This window comes from Nylanderia fulva, unplaced genomic scaffold (genome assembly GCF_048542155.1).
Source record: "Nylanderia fulva isolate GAGA-0341 unplaced genomic scaffold, ASM4854215v1 Scaffold17, whole genome shotgun sequence".
Classification (NCBI taxonomy): Eukaryota; Metazoa; Arthropoda; class Insecta; order Hymenoptera; family Formicidae; genus Nylanderia; species Nylanderia fulva.
The window spans coordinates 4367517-4388487 of NW_028189945.1; the positions used below are offsets into that span (position 1 = coordinate 4367517).

General features: G+C 35.0%; 1 protein-coding gene across 8 annotated transcripts in view; it reads left to right on the forward strand.

Annotated features, from left to right (window-relative positions):
- chb (CLIP-associating protein) overlaps positions 1 to 20971 on the forward strand; it is a 47341-nt gene that overhangs the window by 14788 nt on the left and 11582 nt on the right. For 2 of the 8 annotated variants that reach the window (XM_029320108.2, XM_029320109.2), the window contains exons 6-17: positions 16326 to 16357; positions 16451 to 16535; positions 17228 to 17302; positions 17795 to 17952; positions 18030 to 18266; positions 18484 to 18737; positions 18820 to 19010; positions 19192 to 19317; positions 19515 to 19631; positions 19715 to 19810; positions 19907 to 20087; positions 20168 to 20399. In XM_029320108.2, the coding sequence (XP_029175941.1) occupies positions 16326 to 16357; positions 16451 to 16535; positions 17228 to 17302; positions 17795 to 17952; positions 18030 to 18266; positions 18484 to 18737; positions 18820 to 19010; positions 19192 to 19317; positions 19515 to 19631; positions 19715 to 19810; positions 19907 to 20087; positions 20168 to 20399 (1784 nt within the window). The other 6 variants (XM_029320114.2, XM_029320112.2, XM_029320115.2 and 3 more) reach the window with 6 other exon arrangements.

The window sequence follows — 20971 nt, forward strand, 5'->3', positions numbered from 1 at the left end:
ATAGTTCTCATTGTTGGACAAGGTTATCTTCCCTATTATTTGTTCCTATAATTATATTTCGTATCAGGGATTATAAATCAAAGTAAATTTTAACCACCGCTGTTGCGACATAAATGTCACAAGCGGCAAATAAGCTCATTAAATATTTACTATCAATTAACGTGAAGCAATCCATCATCTCTGACGAAAGTAGCGGCTAGAGAGTTTAATAGAATTTTAAATAGAATTTTAATATTACGAGTTTTTTTTACACTATCCGTTTTCTCTTTCTCTCCCTCTTACTGTCAGAGCCAGAGTCGAAGATGCGCGCAACTTTGAGTTCATTTCCTTTTGCTACACCCTGTGAATACACATCGGTCACGATTAGATCATACATGGGCTTGGCAGAAGAAGTCACGGCGCTTCGCTTGATTTCAAAGATATTAATAGAACTCAAAATAGCCGTGAAGCGCTAATAGCGATCTTCCGCGAAGAGCCGCGCATCCCCTTCATGGACATTCGAACTTCCGGTCATAGCAAAGTCCGGGGGATCAATCTCAGGCGTTATTAGCGGTTCCGCTACATGTTCTCCACACGTTGATTATGCATCCATGAATATTCTAGACCTTCTCTCGCAATAATTAAGTAACACACGCGCTATATACACATCTCGAAAATTAAAAGGTCCCAAAATATTAATTAAAGTTGAATTCTATAACATCTATTTTGCATATTTACCTGAAAAGGGTATAATTTAATTAAAATTATTCGATACGAAAAAAGCTTGAAAATTACTCTCGTAATGAGAAAATAATACCGAGGAATTAATCGTCAATCAACACGTGTTATACATCGACATCCTCATTCATGCATAACATATATTCATTCATGCAGAAACGTTTACCTAATAATGCTTTGCATAAATTCAATTTTGTATTTTTTTCTAAATATAATTTACACATACTTCGCGGTCGGCGGTGACGTAACTATATATGTACGCCTGACGGCCGTTCGCCGTGTTTTTGACGTTCTACGAATGCGAATTAGAATCGCGGGATGAATTTTTTTTTTTTTTTTTTTTTTTTTTTTCCACAACGCACCGCGTTATGTAGTGGGATTTCTGTGACGCCGATTAAAATCGTCATCGTGACGACGACGGTATCCTCGCACGACGAAGTTATGCGACACGGAAAGGTTACGCGAACCTGGCGAGCGAGCAAAAATTTGCATAAGTCTCGTTTTCGCTCTCTCTTTCCCCGTGACCCCGCATGCAGCCGAGGATTGTGTTGTGTTAGAGGTTCACAGGCACACATAAGTGCTGCGCGATTTCTCCGGAACGCTCCAGCGATCCTTGATTTGCATCTTAGAAAAGTATAAAAAGAGACCTCCTCTCTCTACTCTCTTGCGAATTCAAATCGACGCGCGACGATTAATAAATGTCGGCCACCGTGCGAAGGATACAACGTATTTTGCGAAATTAATTGGCAACTCTCTGACAACCTTTCGCAGGATATATTTCAACTCTAATATGTACTATATTTATACGATCCGGATATACTCCGAGAGAATTTGTTCTTGGAATTTACCCTGAAAATCGTGATAATCGTGGGATAATATGGTGTTAGAAGATTTTTATAAAACTTTCTCTAATATTTATTACAATAAAAATATTAATATGTTCGATTCATTTTACTGTGTACATAATAAAAATTACTACATATACGTATTAATATTTTTTATTGTGGTAAATATTAATCAGAGAAACTCTTATAAAATTCTCTCAATAACATATTGTCCCATGATTATAGAGAAGAGAAAATTTTCTCCATATATATTTATTTTATATATTTATTATATATGTATATCATCTCGTTATTTTATGCTCATTTTAATTTAATATAATTTAAATAAATTCTAACTTTAAGAATGAAGGAAAGGGAGGTAAGGAATTTTTGCGAGATCTGACACTGCAGAAAAAAATGCATTGAAAAATCATCTCTTGAAATTTACCCTCTAAAAATCATGATAATCATGGGATAATATGATATTGGCAGATGTTTATAAGAAGAGTTTTATCAAAGTTTCTCCGATTCATATTTGCCACAATAAAAAATATGAATAGCTACTACAATAAGATATAAAAAATATGTTTGATTAATTTTACTATGTACATATTAATCTTTTTTATTGTGGCTATATAAATATTAATCATCGAGATTTCTTATAAAATTCTTTCTATACAATTGTCATGATTTTTTGGGTAAATTCTAGGAAGAAATTTTCTTCGTATGATTGCTACGAATCGAAATCGGAAAAACGAGCTTGATCTTAGATTCGAATGATTACACGTCAGAACACACTGTCTGTGTGTTAATTATAGGATCTCGATAATCGCGCTATCGGGCGCGATTACTTGGATTGGGGACTACCTTCCTGTAACAACACATCGTGAATTCACACCGCGAGTCCACCCGCGCTCTCGCTCTTAAACTCACGCCTTATTACGCGACCTTATCCCGAAGGCAGCGAGATGCATGCTCACGTGCGCAAGTGAAAGGTAGGGTGGCAACACGCAGATTTATCTCCGCGGCTACAGCGCACGATTCCAGCCTCCGATCAGATATGAAAAACACAGAAGAACGCCCGGCTGCTGCCCTTTCGTCGCGTTCTTTGACCGTTGCCCCGTTAACCTTTCATAGAGCCGGTCAATAAAACGAGCTTTTCGAGTGCTCAAAATATTCATTTTTTAATCATTAGAAATATCGCGTAACAATACGAAATAAAAATCTTGACGTTTGAATGTCTTTATTTCGTCTATATACCATACGAGAAAAAATTAAATTAGGTACACTGAGAAAAAATTGTCAACTAAATCGTTCGACTAAATATTATTTTGTTAATTGAACATGTAGAAATATTAAAATTAAATATTGTAATTAAATATAACAAAACGTGTGTTTATATAAAATAACTTATTTTTTATTTGCTAATTTTTCGCAAAATATCGATAATAAAATTGAAAAGACATTCGGAAAATCTGCGCGCTATCTTCTCTCTTGGAAGGCGAAGAGACAAATTGCTCTGTGATGATATAATAATTGTTTGTTTAATCTGACACATGGCGTCGTCCGATAAATAGCGTGTGTACGCTATTATGTAACGGCAAGGCCTGTTATCGCCTGCCTTCTCGATGCCGACTAGGCAAAAGCCATGTGGGCGATTCTTCTTAGCGTTGTCTCTCTAACGGCAGAGGATATCAACGTTCACATTTTCCGATGATCTCATGGACGCGCGTAACATCAAACAGAAAATCTTACCATCGATCGTCAGTTTCTCCCTCGTGTTTGTTTTTCATTTATTTTCTCGCACCGAACTACGTCATGTTTTTCACGAGGTTCTTACTTATTTAATAAAGCACTTATCAATCCCTGTAAAAGAGTACCAAGCATCCGTAAAATGAAGAACTGTGTAATCTTTGCGCAAAATTTTCAGTTCAAATCTATTTAATGATTATTATATATTATTGCATATTTTAAGATATTTATTTTATAAAATACGGTATATAAAAGATCGCAGTGAATTTAATTCGCGAACAAGGTTTACAAAACTTTCACCAAGATTATTTTTCATTCATCGTAAATCGATGACAGGTTTAATTCGATTATAATTTACCTTTATGAGTGTAAAAATCGGGAAAAGAAGCAAAAGCGAAGCTCGACGTCGGAATAAGACGTTAAATTTCTTTCTTTTTGCGAAGCGAAGCGATTAATCAACGGTATAAGGTCTCGCCGTGCATCTTGCACTAAATCCGTCTTTATTTATTAACCGGCGATAATTTTTCAAGCCACCGGCGCGTCTTTGATGCACGTTGAATGCTGTCGATTCCCTTCGATTATGTTCGAGCATTATTATTTCTTTGTCCGACGAGAAGGTCGTCGGGAGACTACCTAGTTTAGCGGCCAATTATATGTCTCGTTCTTTTTGCAATGCGGAGCGCAAAAAGCGGAATTCAAGCGCCGGCTTATTTTCGCCGATAATGGTGTCCGTAATGATCCTGTTTTGCGAGTGGTCGGGACGTTTGATTGCCCATCTTAAATTGACCTTCGAGCATGACATTTCAAAAGTCAATCCGAGTCCCGCTTCAGCGGACACCGTAACTACAATTGTGTGTCATTTCTCATATTTTTCACTTGGAGAGATTTATATAAAGTCTAAAAAAAAAACCGCAAAATCATGGTTTAAATATCTCAAGAAATGGAACGTTGATTTTTTTTTTTTTTCCAATGAAATAGCTTGAAAATAGTATCACGTTTTCTAAAGAGATTGCGCAGATCGTTGACTTCCGGCGTGATGTTCCAGAGTGTTAATTCTTTTGTATCGTAAACCTTATCTCTCCCACGTCTCGGAATTGCGAATTCGCGGGCGTGCGTTAGCGTTAATTAGCAACGAATTAAATTGCTAACTCGCTTTCACCAGGGACACCGACCGGACGATTCTCCATATCGCTCGGGAAATACGAGAATTTCCTGGCTGTATGGAAACCTCTCTCGCGTGTTTTCTAACTCCTTCCCCGGCTTCTTCCGTAATACTCCTCAGTTCCGTAACACACAACATTCACGTTGAATTTCTAAGGAGGAGGCGAGTTTTCGATCTTCGTGAAAGGAAAGAAGACATATAAACTGTTATCTAATCAAAATTTTATAGATGATCATCTAGATGAAACTTCAGCGTCACCTTATCTTTATATAGATAATAGAAATATGTAATATTAGAATAATTTTAGTTTAGAATCGTGGCACATAAAAATACTTAAATAGTTGAACTTAAGCAGTCATAAGTAAATAAAAATATGAATACATATATTTTAATATTCTTTTTATAATTTACATTTTTTTATAAATATGTGTTTATATATAAAGCGGTCTTAAATATTATTATCTAGGAGAATCATATATAATTTTATCTTGATATATTTAAAACAAAATCATCATCTTATCTAAGATGAATTTACATATTTTTATCTCATCTTTATAGCTAATTTAAAAATCATCTAAGCACAACACTGCATGTAAGACACATCCCTCGGCCCACGCCGGCACATATACGTCCGTATATATACGTTAATTATATCGTCGAGTGTAATTATCGATACCGCTTCCATCGTGCATGCAATCGTATAATTGCCAGAGACAGAACGAGAAGAGAATAAAGAGAGAGAAAAAAGGATATACCTGGATGTGGGGAAACTCCGTTGACCCGGTTCTTGCCAATTTTGCCCGCCGATATTTCGAATTATTTATTATCGCGAAGCATGGAATTATTGCATCGTCACGTGGAAATGTGCATAGTCACGGCGAATCGAGGCCGTTTATATGCACTTCCGGTATTTTACATCGCGCCAAGTGGCCGGACTATTTAGCGTCGCCTGACCCTAAACTGTACAACTAGCATCCCCGGCTGGTTTCCTTTTCCTAAACACAGTTATTATACATTATAATAACGCACATATGTATATATAATTATATTTTATATGAATTTAAAAACCCGAAATTATTCAGTTTAACTTGAGTTGAATGTAAGTTTTGTACACAGAATTTTCTCTTAGAATTTACCCTGAAAATTATGGTAATCAATCATTGGGACAATATGGTATTGCAAGAATTTTATGAGTTTTTCTTATTAATGTTTACCACAATAAAAAATATTAATATGTACACAGTAATTTTTACTATATATAATTATATTAATATTTTTTATTATAAATATTAATCAAAATTCTTATAAAATTTGTCCAATACCATATTGTCCCACGATTACCATGATTTTGAGCCTAGGGTAAATTTGAAGAGAAAATTCTCTTCGTGTATAAACTGGAAAAAAGGTCAGTTATTCAGCTTATTTTAGTTTCTTTAAAGTGAATAATTAAACAGAGATATGCGTAATATATATTTTTTAAATCCGAGATGAGATATATACATGAGATAATCTGAATTATATCTCTTGCTCAGGAACGCATTTTTATCGTTAGAATCGAACATTATAATCACGTATCGATCCGCTTAATCCAATCGTATACAAACTATATCTCGCGCTTAATTATGCCTTAATGCATCGCGTCGCGCGTTAATTAGGGGTTGCGCGATACCTCCGTCAACGATAATAATTTATTACCCGCTGCCCGCGGAATCGCGTTTTAATCGCGGCTTACCTCGAATCGATCCTTTCGAGCTACTGGAATTGATTGCGAATTACAAAGTTAATTCTCAATGAAACCCCATAACGTTTAGTATCTCCCGATGTTTCTCTCGTTTCTTTTGGCAACAATCGAAATTCTCGCAAAAGAAAAGTCGACTATAAATTCGTCCGAGGATCCGTCGTCGAAATCTTGTACGAAATCTTACGAAACATCTCTCTCGTGTACACGTGGTCACGTGTTTTCGGTCTAAAGCACGCGAAGAGCGGACAGATTTACGAGGGCGGCGTATTTCGACACGAGCTCTCGGTCCTTTCTTGTTTATTACTTGTCGACATAACCGATCCTTTTATTTCGCGGTCCACATTAATCTCTCCTCCCTTCCTTTTCTCTCGATTGCTTCTGCCGCGATCGGAAACCGCGCCGCGCCGGTTCTTAAAAACTGGCGCAAATTGAATCGGACCGCATCAATCACCCACCTGTTTCCATCGCGAAGTCGACAATTTGTCCTTCTTGCGAAATCGCGCGGCGGTGTTCTTTTATATGTAAGACCCGTTAAAGAAATTCGCGCACACGGGCGGATCCCAAAAAATTAATCTTAAAATTTGGAAAATTAAATTATTATTTAGCAAAAAGAACTACATTTTGACTTGTTATATATTTATTTTATGTTTATTCTGTCATCTTGTTAGGTATTTTATATTTATTTTAATTTAATATAATTACTCTGACTTTAATATAATTACGCCATATTTTCGAAGAGAAAATAAAGAACAAACCTGAAAATTTTAGAGCTTGTTTTCAACATGTTTATCAAATTAGTTTACGACCAAAGTTAAGATTGACGAATAAAAAAAATAATTCCGCGATTATCAGAAGTCTACGTATTGTTATTAGTTTGAAACTGATTTGACTATGTTGAAACAAATCCTTGGTTTCTTAAAGAGGTTCCATTGTTTTCATACAATTCTCATGTTCAATACTATGACATTATAGACATTAAAACGCTTCATGAGAAATAAAAGACAATTAAGTTTTAGAAAAATGAATAAATCTAAAGGACAGCTACTTGAAATGAAGGACTGTCCTTTAAAATAAAAAACGGATGGACACCGTAAATATAATTCAAATAAATTCTAACTCTAGAATGAACAAAAAAGAGCTAAATAATTTTCGCGAACCCACTTTTCGGTCACGTGGAAATCGGTAATTGATCATTTTCGGATCTTCGGCTGAATAAATCGATTAGTCAATGCCCGATCCCGATTGCACGGCATCCTTTTATGTTCTCGGCCGGTGAAACTCGGCCGATCTCATCTCGGACGTTAATAACGCGATGGAAAGCAGCGACGTTCCGCAGTTGCAGCTCTCGTACCTTTGCACGCATGAATGCAAAGCGACGAAGACAGAAGGCTTCAACGTCTCATCTCGCGAGTGCATTTCTCGAGCGATTGCGACACATCGTCGACTTTCAATCTTTCTTGCCGGCGTTAATTATCCCCATATATACGCGCACACCAATTAACTCCGTAATTATTAACGGAACACAATTCGGCTGTTCAATCTTTTTCGCTGATTGAGCTTCAGGGTTTTGTTCGAGCGGATGCACGATGCAAAATGTAATGATGTTTTACTATGCGTAAAACATAACGATAGATAATCATCTCGCATTAGCATTTCAGATGTGATCAGTTTCTTGCCGCGGGGAAAAAATGTAATCGTCGATCTTTAATTACGATTTGAATGCAACAAATAGACTTGACGTAAGACTGCATCTTTTCTGTCATGCACGCGCAAAACAGATATCGAAATAAGTCAGAAAAAATAACTGTATGATAATAAAATTTATAGAAAGTATAAAAATAATTATAAATTTTATATATAATATTAATATATAATAAGAAATATAAAGGTTATACAAATTTAATTGTGAAAGAAAAATAAAATAAAAAATAATACGTTTTAAATAATATATTATAATACTTTAAACTCGATTAATATGTTTGACAGTTATCAGCTGATTTCTGTCAAATATATTATTCGAGTTTATAACATATTTCAAAAATTATCAAATTAACGCTTTAACAAGCTGATTTGTCAAAAAGTATTCAAATTTATAAATTGAATTCAAATTAACTTTATATTATTTTTCTTAATATAATTCTTTTTAATATAAAATCTCAATATAAAATTTAATATAAAAGAATTTTATAAGGATTTCTCTGATTAATATTTACCACAATAAAAAATACTTATTAATATGTACATAGTAAAATTAATCGAACGTATTTTACATCTTATTGTGGTAGATATTAATATTTTTATAGTGATAAATATTAATCAGAGAGAAACTTATAAAATTCTTCCAACATTATATTGTCCCACATTACCCTGAAATAATTTTCAGGATAAATTCGACATAATTCGAAATGCAAAATATTTTGCAAAATTTAACAATCTATATGTACTTATTATGTGTACGTCGCCGACTAAAATCGCACAAGCCAACTTCGCAGGAGATAGATTTTCGCGACTGTGCCATTGTCCCCGATGACACACTTGACAATAACATCGCTGGCATTGATTTTCCGGAATCGGTCTGCTGCAAAAGCAGACAGCAGACTCCACACTCCCTCGTTCGTCCCTACGGCCTTTGGCCCCTTCCAACGACGGGGCACCGACGATAGGGGAAGGTCCGTGCGAGACCCCCTCTTCGACCGCTTTACTCGCGTTCCGCGCATAAGCGCTTACTCTCGGGAGCCTGGCGCGGCGTCGAATAAACGAGTCGGCGTTTAGCAACGTGAGAGACGCGTCGTATCCGTAGGTAGCCTCGTACAGCGAGTTGTCGCGATCGTGTGCTTTTCTCTTGCGCTTTTTATTTCTCTCTTCGTGTCACGTGCGAGGATCGATTTCCCTCGTTTGTAATCTTGGCGAGATCTCTGTGGTTTCGATATATATATATGCTGCTTATTAGAAACACGCGACACGCTTCTCGTGAACGATGAAAGCGCGATGGTCGTCTTCGTAAAGTGAACCCTCCTGTGATTGTGCAGTTGAAAAAAAATTGTTTTGTTGTATCTTGAATTTTTTTCTCAGGATTGATCATTATATCTCCGTTCGATCATCTCGCGAAGCGAGGTCGCGAGATGTGTTTACCTCGCGCGACGCTGCACGGGGACTTTTAACGATAAGTGCATACGAGATGCATTATCGCATCCGTGTCGTTGTGCATTCATGCAATCGATGACACGCGATACTTCCTGACGACGCGACTACGATTTTGACCGTGTGTGGTCGCCGAAGGAATTTTCGCAGTGCCGCGACAAAGGCGATACGAGAGATAATAAACGGCTCGACTCGACGTCGTAATCCTATAGTGTTGCATAGACTAGTTTATGCGAGTCCGATTGTTCCGCGCCCGCGGCTACGTACGGTGAGAAATAGTGTTGTTGGACGAGAGGATGCAAGCGGAGAGTCGCGTTATTTCGAAAAAGAATTGCACGACGCAATATCCAGTTTCGAAGTGAACGCCTGGATAATTTCATTTACGACGCAATCGCAAATAAACTTCTTCTAGAGAAAGAAAATTTGTAAAATGTCAGGACGTGAGTTTAGAATGTAAAATTTTTTTTTTTCGAAATGCCTGAGAATAGGAATTTAGCAATTCTAGCTATAGAATATCTTTCAGAAATATTTTAGAAGTCATTTATTTTAAGTAGCTATTTTTTATCTCCTTTAGATTTATTCATTTTTCCAAAGCCCAATTTTGACATTTATTTTTTTATTTAGCATTTCATTGTCTAACATTAGAGTCTTAATGGAAGAATTTATATGAAAACAACTTCCTTTCGAAACCTATTTAAGAAACCAAGGATTTGTTTCAACATAGTCAAATCAATGTCAAACTATAAGAATAAGAACGTAAACTTCTGATAATTATAGAATTTTTTTTTGGCTCGATCTTCATTTTAGTCGCAAACTGATTTAGAAACGTGTTGAAACAAAGCCCTAAATTTGTTCTTTATTTTCAAATTTGTTCTTTATTTTCTCAGAAAATATGACCACCATATAGTTATTTCGAAAAAGAATTGCACGACGCAATATCCAGTTTCGAAGTAAATGCCTGAATAATTTCTTTTACAACGCAATCACAAATAAATTACTTCTACATGGAGAGAATTTCTCAGAATTTACCCTGAAAATTATGGTATAATCGTGGGAGTTTTTCTGATTAATATTTACCACAAAAAAAATATTAATATATATATATAACAAAATTAATCGAATATATTTTATTATATCTTATTTTGATAGATATTAATATTTTTTATTGTAGTAAATTTTAATCAAAGAAAACTTATATAAAATTCTTCCAATACCATATATTGTCCCACGATTATCATGATTTTCAGGAAAAATTCTAAGATAAAATTCTCTGTGTATAAACAAAGAAAAATTGTCAAATGTCAGAACTTGAATTTAGAACCTGAAATCTCTTTTTCTTTAGAAAATAAATTTAAAAAAAATGTCTGAAAAATAAGCGAATTTACAAAGCAATTTACCGAATTTCTTTTAGAAATATTTTAGAATCATTTTTTTCGTCCTCGAATACGTTTTTACGTCATCGTGTCACGAATCTCTATATTTATGTCACGTTTCGGGTCGCCTTTGAAAAAGATAAGGAGTTTACCGCGCACGCACTGTTGTGCGAGAGACAAAAGTGCGTTGTATAAAGACGAACGTGCAAAAAGACCGAGTTGGACGAGTCGGCCGGAATTATTAATGCACTTTCTCGGCCGCGAACTAGTAGACGATATTCGCTCGAACATTTTCACCGCAACGAGGATGTCAGAAATGCAAGAACTCGCGTTTCAACGTTACACGATTATAATAGGGAATAGCCGTAATTATGTAATACAATGCGAACGTCGTTTCTCTAGAAAATGTGACTTCACTTGAAATTCCTCGTACACGAAGGCAATATCGCGTTTCGAATTAATAGATAGCTAAGCGTGGTGCCTGTCGGCATGTTCCATTAATTATTATTCCGCTTGCCTCAATCATAAAAACGAAATGTAATTGCGAACAAGGCAAACAATCTTGAGACTATTAACTTTTTTTATATATATTTTATAACACATCCTTATGCAAGCGAGCGAGAAACAGGATTTCGCGTTTTCGAAGGGGAAAAAATAATTATCATTATCGAGATCAAGCCTTTTAAATAGTGTTGCCGGTGTTTCGACGAAGAGAAAATTTCGCAAAGTAGCGCCCTTATTGTTTCATATAAATTGCCTTATAACGAGGCGTGAAACGAAGACCCAGATTTATTCGGGATAAATAAGGGTCGTTTTAATCAAGATTTTGGAACGATCGCGTAATTAGCGTTGAAAGCGCGCAACGTTATCATTCGCGGTATGGATATCATTTCATAGGGAGTTCGCTCGGTTTTTTTTTTTGCTTGATTTAATGTGCGGCTCGATGTCCCTTTTTCTATATGTGAACGATGGCGGTTTAACCGCTAGATGATGTTAATCTACACGTCGGCAATAAATGCGCCGCGCACGTGTGTGGTAATGGGCTGTATATACGCGTAATAGAGGCCGATCGGCGCGTTTGTGACGCAACCGATTCCGGGAAGTGGGATGAATTTTTTATTTCCTAAAACAAAACGCGACGCGTACAAGTTTCCAGGCCCCGAGGAACAAATTGATGCAAATCAAACGCTCGTTTCTTTTTTTTCCCCTTGAAAAAAATGTTCGTATATGAGCCTTCTCGAGATAAATTGAATAAATAACCGTAGCTATATTTAGCCAAACTGAAAGTTATACGTGACATAGATTCCCTCGATTGATACAATTTTACATAATTATTTTTAAGGATGCCAATTCTTTTCCTTTTTTTTGTTATATAAAATTGTATGTTAATTTTTTTATTCTGGACTTGTTGAATTTACTTTATTCTGTAATATATTCATAAAGTCTGATTCTTCCCTCTCGATGATTATGATTAACATACATGAAAATGAGTAATTTGATGTTTATTTTTGTATAGAATCGTCGCTATTCATTTGTGTGACAATATGCATTGTATTGTGTAATGTTTTCTTTAGTTTACTCGAGACTACATTGTCTGTAGATATACGATATATCTGTGCTTTAAAGAGCTTCGGGAGCCGGCAACTCATGAACGACGCGCGGAGATCTGAATGAACGTCAGAAGAGAAGGCGCGCGAGACGATGCTATCTGTAACGTGAGAAAACGAGGTTTCTCATTAAACGGTTTTGTTACATGTAACGCGGCACGTGTGTGTGTACATTCATTGTGGAATCGGACAGAGAACACCGGTATATCGAGGATATTAAGAAATGGGTCGCGATCACCGACCGATAGCTAAAGAAAATCTGCACAGTATTATTGTTAGCGATATCTTCAATAATATTTTGCGTTTTATTATTGAATCATCGATTGTTGTTAGTGCACACATAGCAAATATGTAAAAAGATGTTGAACTGTCGAAGAACATTAAACTGATTATATTCATACTCGAGAAAATCAATATTTCTGTTATTTTGCAATTATTATTTACACATCGCGTTTCATTTCTAAAGAAACATGAATAATTGAGCAATATATTATAATATTATTTGTATTTATTAAAATATTAAATTACTACGAAAACGTGCATAATAAATTAAGTTATTGATTTTTACTTATAGCTGTGGTGTCCACATTTTCTGACAGAAAATATGGGACAAATTTGAAAATTTTCGGATTGTTTTAACATGTTTCCAAATTAGTTTGCGACCAAAGCTCGACGAGCAAAAAAAATAATTCTGTGACTATCGGGAGTTTACGTTCTTATTCTTAGTTTGAAACTAATTTGACTATGTTGAAACAAACCTTTATGGTTTCTTAATAAGTTTTTGGATATGAGGTAATTTTTATATTATAAATTCTCAAATTAATATATATATATATATATATATATATATATATATATATACAACATTAGACAATAAAACGCTAAATGAAAGATGAAGGACAAAATTGAATTTGGAAAAAATGAATAAATCTAAAAGACATTGCAGCTACTTGAAATAAAGAACTGTCCTTTAAAATAAGGAATGATCAGCATAAGTATCGTATATATTTCTAAAGCATATAATATCAAATTTTGAATAATTGAGCGATTTGTATTTATTAAAATCCTAAACTACTACACAAACGCGCATAATTACGTTATTGATTTTTACCTGTACAGAGAGAATTTTCTCTTGGAATTTATCCTGAAAATCATGGTAATCGTGGGACAATCTGGTATTGAAAGAATTTTACGAGTTTAAAATATTAATGTCTACCACAAATAAGATATAAAATATGTTCGATTAATTCGACTATGTACATTATTAATATTTTTTGTGATAAATATTTATCAGAGAAACTCTTAAATTATTTCAATATATTGTCCCACGATTATTATGAGATTTCAGGGTAAATTCTAAGAGAAAATCCTCCACAATATATAGTGAAATAACGATTAAAGCTTGTTAACGACTTAGAACTGTATAAAGCTCGAGTGACGTGACAAATGTCGAGTGTTTGCCTCGTAGAAGAAAAAATCTTTAGTGTACCGCTATAAACGGCCTCACGCAGCTGCATATTACAGAACCTCTTAATGCGAAAGAGAGCGCGTGCATGCGCTCAATACGACCGCAAAGAATGCTCGGAAGGTAGATAATAAGGTGCTTGCGAGAGAGGCAAGAGTAAAATTAGGAACTGTTACACTGGCAATCTTGAAATCCAACAGAAAGAGAGAGAAATCACTGTCATTTACCGTCGTCATTTGCTCACAAACTGCCAGTTTACGTCATAATTCCAGTCATTTTCTCTTAATGATTTATTAGGCGGTTCCCTTCGATGCTGGTTACGAGTTTTGCGAATTTCATCGATTGAGTTATTTCTTGAAACATTACGAGAGAGGATTCAAAAGAATTGAAAATAAGTTAAATTTCCTTGCAGTATCTCTGTGTAAGCTAACGACTTCGATACTTATTTCGTTATGAAAATAAATCATCATTTCTTATTGGAAACTCCAAATATCATGAAACTTTTTTCTCTGATTTAATACATCGCTAGACGAATGTAATTTTGTGCGAAATGTGAAATCCAGCAGCACGTCGATCAATCTCGTACTCGTTAAATTCGCGCATCCCTTGAAATTAACCGATCTAATGAATCGCTTACAGCGGCAAATTAATAAAGCACGTTCGCGGGAATCCAATTAGGATTTAGAAATTAATTCTACGACGAAGTCCGCGGGAAAAGACGAATGAAGATTACTTTCACTGGATTTGCGCTGCTCGCATTTATGAGTTTCGCGAGCAGCGTTTCGAGATTTTACACTTTCGTGAACTCACATAATATTCATTAGCCAGAATCTCTCGAATCGGGCGAGAGCATTAATAAATTTGAACGCTCATTTGTCGTACCGTATCGCATATAATGAGCACAGTTATCTAAACTGTTGTGTGTCAACAGTTTAGATAACTGTGCTCGTTACACGCGATATTCTTTATCGCATCCTGAGAACGATATTGTCGTAGTTCTTGAGAATTTTTCACCATCGAAAAAATATAAAAAATCAATAGTTCATTTATTTTTACTTTTGCCGATCAAAGGATCGTGATGGAATTTTCTCTGACGCGGAATAAAATAAAGGATAATAGAGAGTACCTTGAAAAATCTCGAATTTCTAAATGTCTTTTTAGCATAATTTCGTTTTTCAAATCGCTAATTGGACAGTTGTGACAATATCATTCTGGAATTGCTATTTATATCTGCTGAAAAAAAAATTTACAACAGAGATGAAAAAGATTCATCCGCAACTGGTTTGTTAAGATGATGATGACATTGGCGAAATGTCAACGTTATAATTGTGTTGCTATCTGCGGTGAAATTTATCCTTGCTGCTTCCGCTGAAGTATCATCGTATACGCATTCGCGATGAATGACGCTGGCATGTTAATGCCGGGACATTGTTGCTTGCGTCGGGGATTAAAGAAGTATCCCAGTATCGATAAAAAATTGTGGGACGCAAGCAGCAGATGGATATTGCAATGGGATAATATAGTCAAGCATCCTGGTGCAAGGGCACGAGGATGTCACTGCGACATCCACAAGCCGCCTTGGCTGTACCCAGATCTAGGTACATGAATTATAATTTTGCCGAAACAGAAGCAGGGTGTCTAGTCATCCTTGATGAAATCCTTCAAGTCCTTCAAATATTCTAGAATTTTGTTCGTTCTTTAAAAATCCTGATGGAAATGTGCACTTGAATTTTTCATAGATTCTAAACATTCAGCTAAAACAATCAGCTGAGATTATTCAAGTTATAAAAAATATCCTATTAATTGTAAATAATACAATTATGTTTTATCCACGGTGTCCAAAAATATGAGTTACGCATAAGTTCTTTATGGATTTTAAGCGGACAAATAAAATGTAAGAGAATATTATATCAAATATTTGTAATACATATGTTAATTTTCATTAACGTGCAATTTATATCGATTTGATTAAAAAAATTAAGTTTTTGGTTCATTGGACATCTTTATCATACTATTGGAAAATCGTCCAAATTTTCTGGAAATGTCCTTCAGTTTCATTTTCAAATTTTACTAGACATCCTGAGAAGGCTATTCTACGTTAATTGTGTAAAATAATTGTAATATTAATGCATAAATTGGTACAACATTTTCAGATATTTTTATTTAAATATTTTTAATATCTTTTATTATAATACGTTATCTTACGTAACACAGTAACGTTAATTTATATGTATATTATTATATGTATATTTTTATATGTATATTAATATATTAACAAATTCATATATTATTATTAATATATTAATTTATATATTAATTTACATATTAATTTACATATTAATTTACATATTAATTTACATAATAATTTGCAATAATATATTTATGTGGCAATGTTAAAACAATATCGAGGGAGATTATAATTGTAAAAATTATAGAATATAACAAAGTATTATATTTTCTCAATTATACTTTTGAAGTTTTTTTAACTAGCGAAGAAGGATGCGCAAAGTCCTGATCTTGATCATTTTTCTTTTTTGTTTCAGTTGGCAAAGACAGCGATGAAACCGACAGAGCGGTAAGTATAAAGTTCGTGCATTAAGAGCACCTCATTTGCAACTTTATAAATAGATATGATGTTTTGTACGAAGAAAAAAAATCTGTGTTGCAGATCAAATCTGCTCCTGTCAAGAGGTTGAATATGCCTCCGAAACGAGGTCAATTTGGGCCCGCTAGGACACCATCTTCTGCCTTAGGTATATCTAAATATTACTAGATCATTTCATACATCTCACGATTTTAATTATTATTGTGACTTACATCACCAATCTAATATTATTTTTTTATTGAGAGCATGATATATTGCAAGAGTAGAAACAATGAAGTAAATTTCTTTAAAACTTTTCTTAAATTAGTTATTATTGTGAAAATTGCGCAAGTAGTAGTCGACGTTAAATATATGGTGTGGATTAAATTATTTTTAATTTATAAAAATTGTTATATTCAATGTACTTTTTGAAGTCATTCGGCTAGAAGATCAATGTTGAATGTCAATATTTCATTTATTGAAACGATAACAGTGTTAGTTTGTGTCGTATAAATCAGCGAGCTTTTTCTTATAAGCAGTTGTTTCATGTAAATGTCACTTGAAATGTGTCTTCTTGTTTCGCCTAAAATGTATGTATGTTTGGATGTATGATGTATGTGAATATCGTGACTCAGTGTGGACGAATGTCGCAGAAGCATCCAAGTCTCTCATCAGCAAACAAAACGCACATATGAAAAATACACTATAATACTTGATTTACGCTTACGTTTTAACCGCAATGCGCAATGCTTTGGCATTGTTTAACAATACACAATCGGAAAAACTCGCCAACAAAAGGTCAACGTAGTGACGTTGACGTTTCGATGACGAGGATATGCTAACTGTTCGCTTGCATGACAGCTCCCCCTGGTTCATCCTGTACGGTCCCAAGGTCAACAACTGTCAAAAGAACTCTGTCAGTAAGATCGACATCAGGTATATAATCACTAAATTCTATTGGCAATTATTCTAACATCTACATATTTCAGTCTTTTCGAAAATCATATGTAAAGACTTTCAATTGTTCTATAATATAGCGAAATTTATTGTGTCCATTATGATACATCATAATCAATATTTATTAATTAGAAGAATTTGGTGAATGTTCTATGCATTGTTGCTCGGTTATACCGCTTTTCATGTGTAACGATACAATGCTTATTTATTATCATTTGCAATTATCATTTTTGTTAATTTGTAATGTAGTATTTCGTATCATTTTGTATGATGACTGCTTGTATTTATAGCAAATCGTGTAACTTTTAAACTTAGTATCATAATCATTAATTTGAAAATGTAAAGCATGAAGAGAATATTGTTCTCGGAAATAATTATTATTTAACACATATACATGTATATTATATTATACACAATGTACATAATTTTGTATTGAAACGAATACTTCAAACATTATGGTCTTTTATCCAGCGCAAGCCGGAGCTGTCGATGAAGAGTACTTCATCACTTCGTTTGAGGATGTACCTACTGTCACCTTATTTTCGGCAAGGGACCTCGAGGAGCAGATGAAGATTATCAGGGATATTGTGGGCGATGATAAGAAGGATTGGAAACTGAGAACAGATAGCGTACGTGTCGCTTCGAAAAACTAAATCTCCATTACGCTTCGATGACGGTCTTTTATATTGTCTTTTTATTTTTGCAGATGAAAAAATTAAGGGCCATTATACTCGCGGGTGGTACTAATTACGAAAATTTCCACGAATGCCTAAAGAGCGTACAGCGACCATTCGATCAGGCCTGCACAGACCTTAGATCCCAAGTAGCGCGAGAGGCGTGTGTAACTCTAGCCTTTCTGAGTCAGAGCCTGAAGACCAAATTCGCCAGTTTTGGCGAGGCGGTTTTGCTCACGTTAATGAACCTCATACAGAACAGTGCCAAGGTAAGTCACGCGTATAATAATACTAGATTTCTGTCATTCAGATCCGATGATTGTTCGATTCGTTGTATCTATTTTAATTACTATATCCTTTCTCAAACGTCAACATCTTGTAGAATTTTACGACGGTCGTTCTGTATCTGTTAATTTTTTATCTCCGCTTTATTTCTATAAAAGGTAAGAGAGTTTTAATTACCCGCCATTTTCACACGGTAACTAGGTCGTGGCGACAGCTGGTGCAGTGGCAGTTCGGTTTATCCTTCAAAATACTCACTGTAGTCGATATGTGCCTATTATTATATCGTGCGTGAGCAACAAGAGCAAAGACATTCGCAAAGCGTCCTGGGAATATCTGGCTCTAATTCTGCAGACCTGGCCTACGCAGATATTGCAGAAGCACATAACAGTATTGCCGGACGCACTTAAAAAGGGCATCGCAGATTCCGACGCGGAAGCGCGAGTTTTCGCCAGGAAGTAAGCATTTTTGGCAACATTATTTTTATATATACCTTTGTTTACAAAGAAGTTGATTTAATAATTTTTTCTCTCTTTACAGATCATTCTGGGCATTTAAAAATCACTTTCCAGAGCAGGCTGAGATATTACTTAATAATTTGGACGCGTCATACAAACGATCTTTGATGTCTCTCAGCAATAGCGGCAGTAGTAACAGCTTAAATATCGTGGCTAATGCGAGATCATCGAGTGTTAGTCCGCGTACAGCTAGACCTGCGATGAGCGCGGCAGGTGAAGATTTTCTGCTAGTTTATGTCTATAACAGAACGCTCCATTAAAACCAATTACGTTGCACTTGGAATATATTGATGTTGTATATTCTCGTGTTTGCGATTTTAATATAAAGAACTTGTCATTCTGTTTTCATGCTGCTCTTTTTGTGACTTCTCTTCTTTGCATTAAACGTATGAAGGTAGTACGGAAAATTTGCATCAGACCATTGGTCAACCTCAAGGTTCGCTCAGACGTACTCCGTCTTTGCCTCGATCTTATCGTCAGTCTGGTATCCCGATACTACAAAGACCAACAGATAGTCATTGTAATTTTGTTCTACCCTATTTACCTCAGAAATAGAGGTCACACTTATATACATGTTATATCACACTGCAACTATAAAAAATTAGCGCACAAATGGAGCTGTTGTCTTACGTTGAGCTTTTATTTAATTCTTTATTTTGCACACAAGTTGTCAAATAAAGTTATTTTGTAAAATTAATCCATTTTATATTTCTACAGACCGAGGTACACCGGGAGTCAGATCTACTAGCGCAATCGATTTGCAAGCTGCTCAAAGGGCGAAAGCTAGGACAATGTATGCGAATATGAGTAGACAGAAAGCAGCAGCAGCACTTCGTGAGTAACATCCTAATTTATTGTCAAGATTAATTATTAATAAAATACAGCGAATATAATTACACTATTTTATGTTGCATCAGCTCGTCCTAGTAAATCTCCGGATCCTAACGCAGTTGCTAGTCCAGAAAGAATTGCAAGGACAAGAACAAGAGTGTCAGGAGTTTCGCAATCTCAACGTACGTTTCATGATTTTTCACGAAAAAATGATGTAATAATTGAAACATACTGTAATGAAAAGATTCTTAACAAAACTGAATTTTTTTTCCCAACAGCGAGCAGCAGATCAGGTTCCCCGTCATCTAGATTGAGCTACGCCACGTACAATCGCGAAGGCGAATCATTGATAGGCAGACCAAGAAGATTATCCGGACATGGTATCGGCAGCACAAGCAACAGTCGCGAGCCCAGTCCACAGAGATTTGGGATGGACAGAAGTTTCGCGAGCAAACTAAGGTGCATACAAATCTTCGTTCTCGCAAATGCTATGAAGATTTATTTGAGCGGCTGTTGACGTGAATTCTTTAAAATAATAGGGGAAGAAATTTACATATGTCACCGACGGATAGCACCAGGCCACCAGTCATGGCACAGAAGATGCTGCAAAAGTCGCGCGAGGCGGAGTCCGCTTTGGCAGATGCTCTGACCTTCGACAGTATTGACAATTACACCAGAATACCGGGTGGCAAAGGAGATCACAGTGACGACAGTGAAAACAGCAGCATATGCTCGGAACGAAGCATAGATGGTTACAGACGAGCTAGCGATGTAAGTAGAAATTTTATTGAGAATTGAAAAATTAGAAAAAACGGCGCGTTTATCGGCTGCAATATCTATTTATGTTACTTCGAGCAAAAAATCGAAGTTACGTAATATTTTATCTCGTTAAACTTGTATTCTCATAAATTAACACACTAGCGTTCATAAGAATTTGAATTGACAAACTAGGTACATCTTCATATTATTTTCATATATCATGCTTTTATATATCATATATTAATATTAAGAATTTACACATCTTTTTATGTGATAATTAATAGATTCTTATCGCTTTTTATGATTAATTAATGCTTATATAATACTTCAGTTTCAGTAGCATGCAAATATATAGAATAAAATAAAAAATATTGCTTTATAATACAATTTCTGTTTAGAAATTTAATATTAATTTTTGTATTATTTAATTACAAAAAAATTTTTTTATTAAATAAAGAGAAGTATATTTCAAAAATACCAAAAAGCACTTTTAAGCACTGTATGAAGATGTAGCTAATGCATGTGTCTGGTTTTTCTTTTGGTTTTGTTGCGGCGTATTTATTGACTAACGCCACACGCCGTTC